The sequence below is a fragment of the Diabrotica virgifera genome, chromosome 10 (assembly GCF_917563875.1).
Source record: "Diabrotica virgifera virgifera chromosome 10, PGI_DIABVI_V3a".
Taxonomy (NCBI): Eukaryota; Metazoa; Arthropoda; class Insecta; order Coleoptera; family Chrysomelidae; genus Diabrotica; species Diabrotica virgifera.
Genome location: NC_065452.1, coordinates 139,878,115 through 139,891,705, shown reverse-complemented (window position 1 = coordinate 139,891,705; position 13,591 = coordinate 139,878,115). Strand labels below are relative to the sequence as shown.

The following is a 13,591-nucleotide window of genomic DNA, read 5'->3' as shown; positions in this document are numbered from 1 at the left end:
AAGCGACGCTATATCTGCTTTCGTTCCTGTAATAGGAGTGTTGGTATTGTAGCCTTAAGTATTAAACCGCAGTAGCCATTGTGGCTCGTTAGGGGATGAAGCTCAACATTCATTTTTGGCTTAGACCTGTAGCAATTCATAAGAAAAAATACCCACTTGGTTTTAGGTCTTTAAACTGGTTATTTTCACTTTTTGTGGATTCCGGGGAATGATGATAACGGTAAGGGTTGAAGGGGCTAAGTTTGTAAATTCTTGTATACACAATCCTTCAGCAATAAATTAGCCATAAAATATGCCGCTGGAAGCTACCCTGTATCTACTTTCGTTCCGGATATATGAATGGTGGTTATTCTAGCTTAATATTAAGCTGGAATGGCCACCTGTTTCTCTGAATGGGATGAAGCCATAAATTTTTAATTTGCGCAATAAATTAGCAATAAAATACCAAAAAAATATGGGGTAAGTTTCATGGCTCCCTTATGAAATGGTCATTCTAGCTTAATAGACATATATCTTCCCTTCCTCTTCGCAGTCCCCTTTATGTTTAAGATAATTTCAAGATATTTAAATTGCTATTTATAATTTGGTTGTGTACATATTTCATATATTATATAATATCCAATAACCAAACCAAATCAGTAATTGGAGTACATTTGTCTACGTTTTTTAACAATTTGAGCTACAGTTGTTCAATATTTTATCAGTTAATTCTCGAAATCAGTTTTCTGGATGTACTGCTTCCGTGTAGGTAAAAACCGTTAAATTTTTGTCGTTGACAAATCTATCACCAATTTCACACCGTTTCCTAAAAGGTAAAAAGTTTATTCGTAAAACTCGTATATATTATAAAGTATTGCATGCAGTGTAAAAATCAGTTCATATAAATTGAAATTCAAAAGCAAGACTCGTCGTAAGCTTAGCTCTAAGGCAAGCCGCACACCAAAGAAACATGAAACGAAAAACATGAAACATGAAACGTGAAACATGTTTCATGAAAATAAAACACTGCTAAACATATCTCAAAGTGCGCCTACCAATGAAACGAGTGTGCTTTATGCTTATGACCAATTTTTATTTTCGGAGAGTTTCATAAATGGCCGGACGTATATTTGTTTAGCAGTGTTTTATTTCCATGATACGTAATTTACGTTTCATGTTTGTTTGATGTGCCCTGCCCTTCCAATGGGTAATTTATGAAGTAATTACTTATGAAACTTAATTCTAGCGCATTTTGGTTAAATAAGAGTTTTTTTATGTAAAAAACTGTTAACATACATGTTTAATCTTATCGCCAGTCTATTAATTAACATTATATTCAAATATAACATTTATAATAATATTACATGATCTTACATATTTAATCTACGGTTACATCATCTAAATTTCTTTTCCAGTCTCTTCCCGGAAACGAATTGCAATATTTATTTCTATATGTGGAAAATGGCAACATAGATAGAGATGGAAAGAATTTCGGGCTGCGTTCTTTGAAAGAAACAGAGCGCGTACGTATATTTGAACGTACTGCGCTTTGAATCTTTCAGAGAAAGCACTTCACATTCAACGCAACAACAATGAATAGACAATCGAAGCATTAATTATTGGTAATTTGGGAATATTATTTGTAAGATATTTATAGAGATTTATAGAAATTTTAATACTAGATATTTATATGACTGAACTATGCTAATTTTTCAGACCCAGAAGCAAGACGATCCTCCGGAAGGCAAGCTGAGAAAAAAGCAAAATTTATTTTGCCAAACCGAACAACTAATCTCTGGAAAGAAAGCCGATGATCTAGTTTGTTTGGCTCTGTGGATAGACACGCATACATTGAATGGACATAACTAAAAGGATTAAAAGGTAATATTAATACGTTAATTTTACAGAGTTACAAAATTTGAGTTTAATAGAAAAGCTACACTGTTGAGTTATTTACGATTTCTTTTTTTATAGCAGACTAAATAATCCGATTCTTGAGCATTAAGGTGTCGCACTGAGAGACACAGATCTAGTAGCAAGAACATATATTACATTGGTCTCTTTTGACTACGACAAGCGGCAAGATGGATGGAGATGGTACCAAATTTGGAGCTGATTCCTGTAACTTCCGTCGGTTACAAGTCGTGTATTTACCTCGACTGTAGCTGATGGAAGGCACAAAACAAGTTTCCTGTGCACAACATACCCCATATTTTTTTGCTATTTTATTGCTAATTTATTACGCAAATTAAAAATTTATTGCGTCATCCCCTTCAGAGAAACAGGTGGCTCTTTCAGCTTAATATTAAGCTAGAATAGCCAACATTCATATTTGCGGAACGAAAGTAGATAGAGGGTAGCTTCCGGTATATTTTATTGCTAATTAATTGCTGAAAGATTGGGTATACAAGAATTTACAAACACACCCCCTTCAACCCCTACCGTTATCATCATTCCCGGGAATCCACAAAAAGTGAACATAACCAGTTTAAAGACCTAAAACCAAGTTGGTATTTTTTGCTTATTAATTGCTACAGGTCTAACCCAAATATGAATGTTTTGCTTCATCCCCTAATGAGCCACAATGGCTACTGCAGTTTAATACTTAAGGCTACAATATCTAACACTCCTATTTCAGGAAAGAAAGCAGATAGAGGGCCGCTTCTGGCGGCATATTTTATTTTTAATTAATTGCTGAAAAATGGGATATACCAGAATTTACAAACCTACCCCTCCAGCCCCTACCGTTATTATCGTTCCACGGATTTCATAAAGAGTGAAAATATCCAGATTAAAAACTTAAAACCCAGTGAGTATTTTTTCTTATTAACTGCTGCAGGTCTACGCCAAAAACGATATTATTGCTTCATCCCCTAACGAGAAACAATGGCTACTATGGTTGAATATTTAAGCTTCAACACTCAATTCTCCTATTTCAGTAACGAAAGCAGATAGAGGGTCGCTTCCGGCGGCCTATTTTATTGCTAATTAATTGCTAATTTATTACGCAAATTACAAATTTATAGCTTCAACGCCTTCAGAGATAAAGGTGGCTATTCCAGCTTAATATTAAGCTAGAATAGCCAACATTCATATTTCCGGAACGAAAACAGATAGAGGGTCGCTTCCAGCGGCATATTTTATTGCTAGCTAATTGCTGAAAGATAGGGAATTCAACAATTTACAAACTCACCTCCTTCAACCCTACCATCATTTGACGGATTTCACAGAAAATGAAAACTGCCAGTTTAAAAACCTAAGACTAACTAGGTTTTCTTTCCTAAGTAACTGCTTCTGTGAAATCCGTCGAATGATGATAACGGTAGGGTTGAATGGGGTGAGTTTGTAAATTGTTGTATACCCTATCTTTCAGAAATTAACTAGCAATAAAATGTGCCGCTGGAAGCAGCATATTTTATATGCCGCTATCTGCGGATACATTTTATCTGCTTTCATTCCTGAAATAGCAGTGTTGGGTATTGTAGCTTAATTAATAAACTGCAGTAGCCATTGTCTCTTGTTAGGGGATGAAGCAAAAAAATCGTTTTTGACGTAGACCTGCAGCAGTTACTTAGGAAAAAACCTAGTTGGTCTTAGGTTTTTAAACTGGCAATTTTCACTGTCCATGAAATCCGTCGAATGATGACAACGGTAGGGTTGAAGGGGTGAGTTTGTAAATTGTTGTATTCCCTATCTTTTAGCAAATAACTAGCAATAAAATATACCGCTTGAAGCGGCCTATTTTATATGCCGCTATCTGCGGATACGGTCTATCTGCTTTCGTTCCTGAAATAGGAGTGTTGGGTATTGTAGCTTAAGATTTAAACCGCAGAAAGCTATTGTTTCTCGTTAGGGGATGAAGCAAAAAACTCGATTTTTGCGTAGACCTGCAGAAATTAATTGCCAAAAAAATACCCACTTGGTTTTAAGTCCTGGTTACTTTCACTCTTTGTGAAATCCGGCGAACGATGATAATGGTAGGGGTTGGAGGGGTGGGTTTGTAAATTCTGGTATACCCCATCTTTCAGCAATTGATTAGAAATAAAATATGCCGCCAGAAGCGACCCTCTATCTGCTTTCTTTCCTGTAATAGGACCGTTGGGTATTGTAACCTTAAGTATTAAACTGGAGTAGCAATTGTGGCTCATTAGGGGATGAAGCAAAACATTTATTTTTGGCTTAGATCTGTTACAATTAATAAGCAAAATATACCGACTCTCTTTTAGGTCTTTAAACTGGATATTCTCAAGTTTTGTGGATTCCGGGGAATGATAATATAACGGAAGGGGTTGAAGGGGGTGAGCTTGTAAATTTTTGTATACCCAATCTTTCAGCAATTAATTAGCAATAAAATATACCGCCGGGGGCTACCCTCTATCTACTTTCCTTCCGGAAATATGTGTGTTGGCTGTTCTAGCTTAATATTAAGCTGGAATAGCCACCTGCACCTCTGAAGGGGTTGAAGCTAAAAATTTGTAATTTGCGTAATAAATTAGCAATAAATTAATAATAAAATAGGCCGCCGGAAGCGACCACCTATCTGCTTTCGTTACTGAAATAGGAGAATTGAGTGTTGTAGCTGAAGTATTCAACCGCAGTAGCCATTGTTGCTCGTTAGGGGATGAAGCAGTTAAATCGTTTTTGGCGTAGACCTGCAGCAGTTGCTTAGGAAAAAAATATCCACCTGGTCTTAGATTTTCAAAGTGGTAATTTTGACTTTCTATGAAATCCGGGGAATGGTGATAACGGTGGGGGTTGGAGGGGGTGAATTTGTAAGTTGTTGTATACCATATCTTTCAGAAATTAATTAGCAATAAAATATGCCGCTGGAAGCGACACTCTATCAGCTTTCGTTCCTGTAATAGGAGTGTTGGTATTGTAGCCTTAAGTATTAAACCGCAGTAGACATTGTGGCTCGTTGGGGGATGAAGCAAAACATTCATTTTTGGCTTAGACCTGTAGCAATTAATAAGAAAAAATACCCACTTGGTTTTAGGTCTTTAAATTGGTTATTTTCGCTTTTTGTGGATTCCGGGGAGTGATGATAACGGTAGGGGTTGAAGGGGCTAAGTTTGTAAATTCTTGTACACACAATCCTTCAGCAATTAACTAGCAATAAAATATGCAGCTGGAAGCTACCCTGTATCTACTTTGGTTCCGGAAATATGAATGTTGGCTTTTCTAGCTTAATATTAAGCTGGAATAGCCACCTGTTTCTCTGAAGGGGGTGAAGCAATATATTTTTATTTTACTTAATAAATTAGCAATTAGTTAGCAATAAAATAGGCCAGCGGAAGCAACTCTCTATCTACTTTCGTTCCGGATATATGAATGTTGGCTATTCTAGCTTAATATTAAGCTGGAATGGCCACCTGTTTCTCTGAATGGGATGAAGCAATAAATTTTGAATTTGAGTTATAAATTAGCAAAAAAATATGGGGTAAGTTTCATGGCTCCCTTATGAAATGGTCATTCTAGCTTAATAGACCCTTAATCTTCCCTTCCTCTTCGCAGTCCCCTTTATGTTCAAGATAATTTCAAGATATTTAAATTTGCTATTTATAATTTGGTTGTGTACATATTTCATATATTATGTAATATCCAATAACCAAATCAAATCAGTAATTGGAGTACATTTGTCTACGTTTTTTAACAATTTGAGCTACAGTTGTTCAATATTCTATCAGTTAATTCCCGAAATCAGTTTTCAGGATGTACTGCTTCCGTGTAGGTAAAAACCGTTAAATTTTTGTCGTTGACAAATCTATCACCAATTTCACACCGTTTCCTAAAAGGTAAACAGCTTATTCGTAAAACTCGTATATTATAAATTATTGCATGCAGTGTAAAAATCAGTTCATATAAATTGAAAGTCAAAAACAAGACTCGTCGTAAGCGTAGCTCTAAGGCAAGCCGCACACCAAAAGAACATGAAACGAAAAACATGAAACATGAAAAGTGAAATATGTTTCATGAAAATAAAACACTGCTAAACAAATCTCAAAGTACGCCTACCAATGAAACGAGTGTGACTCATGCTTATGACACATTTTTATTTTCGGAGAGTTTCATAAATGGCCGGACGTATATTTGTTTAGCAGTGATTTATTTCCATGAAACGTAATTTACGTTTCATTTTTCTTTGATGTGCCCTGCCCTGCCAATGGGTAATTTATGAAGTAATTAGTTATGAAACTTAATTCTAGTGCATTTGGGTTAAATAAAAGTTTTTTATGTAAAAAACTGTTAACATACATGTTTAATCTTATCGCCAGTCTATTAATTAACATTATATTCAAATATAACATTTATAATAATATTACATGATCTTACATATTTAATCTACGGTTACATCATCTAAATTTCTTTTCCAGACTCTTCCTGGAAACGAATTGTAATATTTATTTCTTTATGTGGAAAATGGCAACATAGATAGAGATGGAAAGAATTTCGGGCTGCGTTCTTTGAAAGAAGCAGAGCGCATACGTATATTTGAACGTATTGTGCTTTGAATCTTTCAGAGAAAGCACTTCACGTTCAACGCAACAACAATGAATAGACAATCGAAGCATTAATTATTGTTAATTTGGGAATATTATTTGTAAGATATTTATAGATATTTATAGAAATTTTAATACTAGATATTTATATGACTGAACTATGCTAATTTTTCAGACCCAGAAGCAAGACGATCCTCCGGAAGACAAGCTGAGGAAAAAGCAAAATTTATTTTGCCAAATCGAACAACCAATCTCTGGAAAGAAAGCCGATGATCTAGTTTGTATGGCTCTGTGGATAGACACGCATTCATTGAAGGGACATAATTAAAAGGGTACGTTAATTTTACAGAGTTACAAAATTTGAGTTTAATAGAAAATCTACACTGTTGATTTATTTACGATTTCTTTTTTTTTTTTATAGCAGACTAACTAATCCGATTCTTGAGCATTAAGGTGTCGCACTGAGAGACACAGATCCAGTAGCAAGAAGATATATTACATTGGTCTCTTTTGACTACGACAAACGGCAAGATGGATGGAGATGGTACCAAATTTGGAGCTGATTTCTGTAACTTCCGTCGGTTACAAGTCGTGTATTTATCTCGACTGTAGCTGATGGAAGGCACAAAACAAGTTTCCTGTGCACCGTTAATATAATACATCGGCTCAGAAATGACGAAAAATAATCTTAGCCTAGATTAAAAATAAAACACGTGGTACATCCCTAGCAAATATTGTGTGGTTTCTTTTGGAATTCATTTATTTGGTACCAAAGTTATCATTTCACTCATTAATAGAGTTTTTATTTTGAGATAAGCTACTCTTTAAGCTAATAACAATTCCTTTTTTTGTTTTCAAGAGAGCAACTAATGCTAATCGACAACTGATAGACCAGCACAACCAGTCCCTCGAAAGAGAGCCAATGATCAAGTTTGTTAGGCTGTGTGGATGGACACGCATACGCATACATTGAAGGGGCATAATTGAAAGGTAATATTAATTCGTTTATTTTACAGAGTTACAAAGTTTAGGAGTTTAATAGAGAAGGTACACTTTAAGTTAATAACGATTTCTTTTTTTTTATAGCAGACTAGCTCATCCGATTCTTGAGTATTAAGGTGTCGCACTGAGAGGCACAGATCCAGTAGCAAAATGATCCTGCAGCAGACAAGCTAGCGAGGAAAGCAATTGATTTTGACAAATCGACCATCGACCAGTACAATCAAGCCCTGGAAAAAGAGCCACTGATCAAGTTCGGCTCTGTGGATGGACACGCATACATTTGAAGGGGCATAATTGAAAGGTGATGTTAATAGGTTAATGTTAAGTTAAGAGTGAAGCTACATTTTAAGTAATAACGATTTATTTATTTTATAGGAGACTTACTAATGCGATTCTTTAGCATTAAGGTATCGCACTGAGAGACACAGGTCCGGTAGGAAGACGATCCCCCAGAAAATAGGCTTGCAGGGAAAATAAAATCTATGTTACCAAATCGGTAACTGATTGACCAACACAACCAATCCCTGGAATGAGGGCCACTGATCAAATTTCTTTGGCTCTGTAGATTCACACGCATACATCTAAGGGATATAATTTATAGGTAATATTAATACGTTTATTTTTTACGTAATATTTACTCGTAATAATATTTTATTACGAGTAACAAAGTGTAGGAGTTTTTTAGAGAAAGTGTACTGTAACTTAATAACGATTTCTATCTTTATAGGAGACTAACTAGTCCGATCCTTGAGCATTAAGCTATCGTAATGAGAGGCACAAATCCAGTAGCAAAAAGATACATTACATTGGTCTCTTTTGACTACGACAAGCGGCAAGATGGATGGAGATGTTACCAAATTTGGAGCTGATTTCTGTAACTTCCGTCGGTTAGAAGTCGTGTATTGACCTCGACTGTAGCTGATGGAAGGCACAAAACAAGGTTCCTGTGCACCACATACCCCATATTTTTTTGCTATTTTATTGCTAATTTATTACGCAAATTAAAAATTTATTGCGTCATCCCCTTCAGAGAAACAGGTGGCCATTCCAGCTTAATATTAAGCTAGAATAGCCAATATTCATATATTCGGAACGAAAGTAGATAGAGAGTTGCTTCCGGTGGCCTATTTTATTGCTATTTAATTGCTAATTTATTACGTAAAATAAAAATTTATTGCTTAATCCCCTTCAGAGAAACAGGTGGCTCTTTCAGCTTAATATTAAGCTAGAATAGCCAACATTCATATTTGCGGAACGAAAGTAGATAGAGGGTAGCTTCCGGTATATTTTATTGCTAATTAATTGCTGAAAGATTGGGTATACAAGAATTTACAAACTCGCCCCCTTCAACCCCTACCGTTTTCATCATTCCCGGGAATCCACAAAAAGTGAACATAACCAGTTTAAAGACCTAAAACCCAGTTGTTATGTTTTGCTTATTAATTGCTACAGGTCTAACCCAAATATGAATGTTTTGCTTCATCCCCTAATGAGCCACAACGGCTACTGCAGTTTAATACTTAAGGCTACAATACCTAACACTCATATTTCAGGAAAGAAAGCAGATAGAGGGTCGCTTCTGGCGGCATATTTTATTTTTAATTAATTGCTGAAAGATGGGATATACCAGAATTTACAAACCCACCCCACCAGCCCCTAACGTTATCATCGTTCCACGGATTTCACAATGAGTGAAAATAACCAGATTAAAAACTTAAAACCCAGTGAGTATTTTTTCTTATTAACTGCTGCAAGTCTACGCCAAAACGATTTTATTGCTTCATCCCCTAACGAGAAACAATGGCTACTACGGTTGAATACTTAAGCTTCAACACTCAATTCTCCTATTTCAGTAAAGAAAGCAGATAGAGGGTCGCTTCCGGCGGCCTATTTAATTGCTAATTAATTGCTAATTTATTACGCAAATTACAAATTTATAGCTTCAACCCCTTCAGAGGTACAAGTGGCTATCCCAGCATAATATTAAGCTAGAATAGCCAATATTCATATTTCCGGAACGAAAACAGATAGAGGGTCGCTTCCAGCGGCATATTTTATTGCTAGTTAATTGCTGAAAGATAGTGAATTCAACAATTTACAAACTCACCCCCTTCAACCCTACCATCATTTGACGAATTTCACAGAAAATGAAAATTGCCAGTTTAAAAACCTAAGACTAACTAGGTTTTTTTTCCTAAGTAACTGCTTCTATGAAATCCGTCGAATGATGATAACGGTAGGGTTGAATGGGGTGAGTTTGTAAATTGTTGTATACCCTATCTTTCAGAAATTAACTAGCAATAAAATATGCCGCTATCTGCGGATACCATTTATCTGCTTTCGTTCCTGAAATAGCAGTGTTGGGTATTGTAGCTTAAGTATTAAACTGCAGTAGCCATTGTTTCTTGTTAGGGGATGAAGCAAAAAAACCGTTTTTGACGTAGACCTGCAGCAGTTATTAGGAAAAAAACCTAGTTGGTCTTAGGTTTTTAAACTGGAAATTTTCACTGTCCATGAAATTCGTCGAATGATGACAACGGTAGAGTTGAAGGGTGTGAGTTTGTAAATTGTTGTATTCCCTATCTTTCAGCAATTAACTAGCAATAAAATATGCCGCTTGAAGCGGCCTATTTTATATGCCGCTATCTGCGGATACCGTCTATCTGCTTTCGTTCCTGAAATAGGAGTGTTGGGTATTGTAGCTTAGTATTTAAACCGCAGAAAGCTATTGTTTCTCTTTAAGGGATGAAGCAAAAAACTCGATTTTTGCATAGACCTGCAGAAATTAATTGCCAAAAAAATACCCACTTAGTTTTAAGCCCTTAAACTGGTTATTTTTACTCTTTGTGAAATCCGGGGAATGATGATAATGGTAAGGGTTGGAGGGGTCGGTTTGTAAATTCTGGTATACCACATCTTTCAGCAATTGATTAGAAATAAAATATGCCGCCAGAAGCGACCCTCTATCTGCTTTCTTTCCTGTAATAGGACTGTTGGGTATTGTAACCTTAAGTATTAAACTGCGGTAGCAATTGTGGCTCGTTAGGGGATGAAGCAAAACATTTGTTTTTGGCTTAGATCTGTTGCAATTCATAAGCAAAAAATACCGACTTTGTTTTATGTCTTTAAACTGGTTATTCTCAAGTTTTGTGGATTCCGGGGAATGATAATTTAACGCTAGGGGTTGAAGGGGGTGAGCTTGTAAATTCTTGTATACCCAATTTTTCACCAATTAATTAGCAATAAAATACACCGCCGGAAACTCCCCTTTATCTACTTTCGTTCCGGAAATATGTGTGTTGGCTATTCTAGCTTAATATTAAGCTGGAATAGCCACCTGTACCTCTGAAGGGGTTGAAGCTAAAAATTTGTAATTTGCGTAATAAATTAGCAATAAAATAGGCCGCCGGAAGCGACCCTCTATCTGTTCCGTTACTGCAACAGGAGAATTAAGTGTTGTAGCTGAAGTATTCAACCGCAGTAGCCATTGTTGCTCGTTAGGGGATGAAGCAGTAAAATCGTTTTTGGCGTAGACCTGCAGCAGTTGCTTAGGAAAAAATCTCCACCTGGTCTTAGATTTTCAAAGTGGTAATTTTGACTTTCTGTGAAATCCGGGAAATGGTGATAACGGTGGTGGCTGGAGGGGGTGAATTTGTAAGTTGTTGTATACCATATCTTTCAGAAATTAATTAGCAATAAAATATGCCGCTGGAAGCAACACTCTATCTGCTTTCGTTCCTGTAATAGGAGTGTTGGTATTGTAGCCTTAAGTATTAAACCGCAGTAGCCATTGTGGCTCGTTAGGGGATGAAGCTCAACATTCATTTTTGGCTTAGACCTGTAGCAATTAATAAGAAAAAATACCCACTTGGTTTTAGGTCTTTAAACTGGTTATTTTCACTTTTTGTGGATTCCGGGGAATGATGATAACGGTAGGGGTTGAAGGGGCTAAGTTTGTAAATTCGTGTATACACAATCCTTCAGCAATTAATTAGCAATAAAATATGCCGCTGGAAGCTACCCTGTATCTACTTTGGTTCCGGAGATATTAATGTTGGGTTTTCTAGCTTAATATTAAGTTGGAATAGCCACCTGTTTCTCTGAAGGGGGTAAAGCAATAAATTTTTATTTTGCGTATTAAATTAGCAATTAATTAGCAATAAAATAGGCCAGCGGAAGCAACTTTCTATCTACTTTCGTTCCGGATATATGAATGGTGGCTATTCTAGCTTAATATTAAGCTGGAACGGCCACCTGTTTCTCTGAATGGGATGAAGCAATAAATTTTTAATTTGCGCAATAAATTAGCAGTAAAATAGCAAAAAAATATGTGGTAAGTTTCATGGCTCCCTTATGAAATGGTCATTCTAGGTTAATAGACATATATCTTCCCTTCCTCTTCGCAGTCCCCTTTATGTTTAAGATAATTTCAAGATATTTAAATTGCTATTTATAATTTGGTTGTGTACATATTTCATATATTATATAATATCCAATAACCAAACCAAATCAGTAATTGGAGTACATTTGTCTACGTTTTTTAACAATTTGAGCTACAGTTGTTCAATATTTTATCAGTTAATTCTCGAAATCAGTTTTCTGGATGTACTGCTTCCGTGTAGGTAAAAACCGTTAAATTTTTGTCGTTGACAAATCTATCACCAATTTCACACCGTTTCCTAAAAGGGAAAAAGGTTTATTCGTAAAACTCGTATATATTATAAAGTATTGCATGCAGTGTAAAAATCAGTTCATAAAAATTGAAATTCAAAAGCAAGACTCGTCGTAAGCTTAGCTCTAAGGCAAGCCGCACACCAAAGAAACGTGAAACGAAAAACATGAAACATGAAACGTGAAACATGTTTCATGAAAATAAAACACTGCTAAACATATCTCAAAGTGCGTCTACCAATGAAACGAGTGTGCTTTATGCTTATGACAAATTTTTATTTTCGGAGAGTTTCATAAATGGCCGGACGTATATTTGTTTAGCAGTGTTTTATTTCCATGAAACGTAATTTACGTTTCATGTTTGTTTGATGTGCCCTGCCCTTCCAATGGGTAATTTATGAAGTAATTAGTTATGAAACTTAATTCTAGCGCATTTTGTTTAAATAACAGTTTTTTTATGTGAAAAACTGTTAACATACATGTTTAATCTTATCGCCAGTCTATTAATTAACATTATATTCAAATATAACATTTATAATAATATTACATGATCTTACATATTTAATCTACGGTTACATCATCTAAATTTCTTTTCCAGACTCTTCCCGGAAACGAATTGCAATATTTTTTTCAATATGTGGAAAATGGCAACATAGATAGAGATGGAAAGAATTTCGGGCTGCGTTCTTTGAAAGAAACAGAGCGCGTACGTATATTTGAACGTACTGCGCTTTGGATCTTTCAGAGAAAGCACTTCACATTCAACGCAACAACAATGAATAGACAATCGAAGCATTAATTATTGGTAATTTGGGAATATTATTTGTAAGATATTTATAGAGATTTATAGAAATTTTAATACTAGATATTTATATGACTGAACTATGCTAATTTTTCAGACCCAGAAGCAAGACGATCCTCCGGAAGACAAGCTGAAGAAAAAGCAAAATTTATTTTGCCAAACCGAACAACTAATCTCTGGAAAGAAAGCCGATGATCTAGTTTGTGTGGCTCTGTGGATAGACACGCATACATTGAAGGGACATAATTAAAAGGATTAAAAGGTAATATTAATACGTTAATTTTACAGAGTTACAAAATTTGTGTTTAATAGAAAAGCTACACTGTTGAGTTATTTACGATTTCTTTTTTCATGGCAGACTAACTAATCCGAATCTTGAGCATTAAGGTGTCGCACTGAGAGACACAGATCTAGTAGCAAGAACATACATTACATTGGTCTCTTTTGACTACGACAAGCGGCAAGATGGATGGAGATGGTACCAAATTTGGAGCTGATTTCTTTAACTTCCGTCGGTTACAAGTCGTGTATTTACCTCGACTGTAGCTGATGGAAGGCACAAAACAAGTTTCCTGTGCACCACATACCCCATATTTCTTTGCTATTTTATTGCTAATTTATTACGCAAATTAAAAAT

The 13,591-nt window shown here is 35.6% G+C and overlaps 1 protein-coding gene across 1 annotated transcript in view; it reads left to right on the top strand.

Annotated features, from left to right (window-relative positions):
* Positions 1 to 13,591, top strand: part of LOC126893157 (uncharacterized) — a 183,734-nt gene that overhangs the window by 26,472 nt on the left and 143,671 nt on the right. The window contains exons 4-6 of the mRNA XM_050663109.1: positions 1,696 to 1,797; positions 6,655 to 6,756; positions 13,052 to 13,153. Of these exons, the coding sequence (XP_050519066.1) occupies positions 1,696 to 1,797; positions 6,655 to 6,756; positions 13,052 to 13,153 (306 nt within the window). The remainder of the gene's footprint in view (positions 1 to 1,695; positions 1,798 to 6,654; positions 6,757 to 13,051; positions 13,154 to 13,591) is intronic.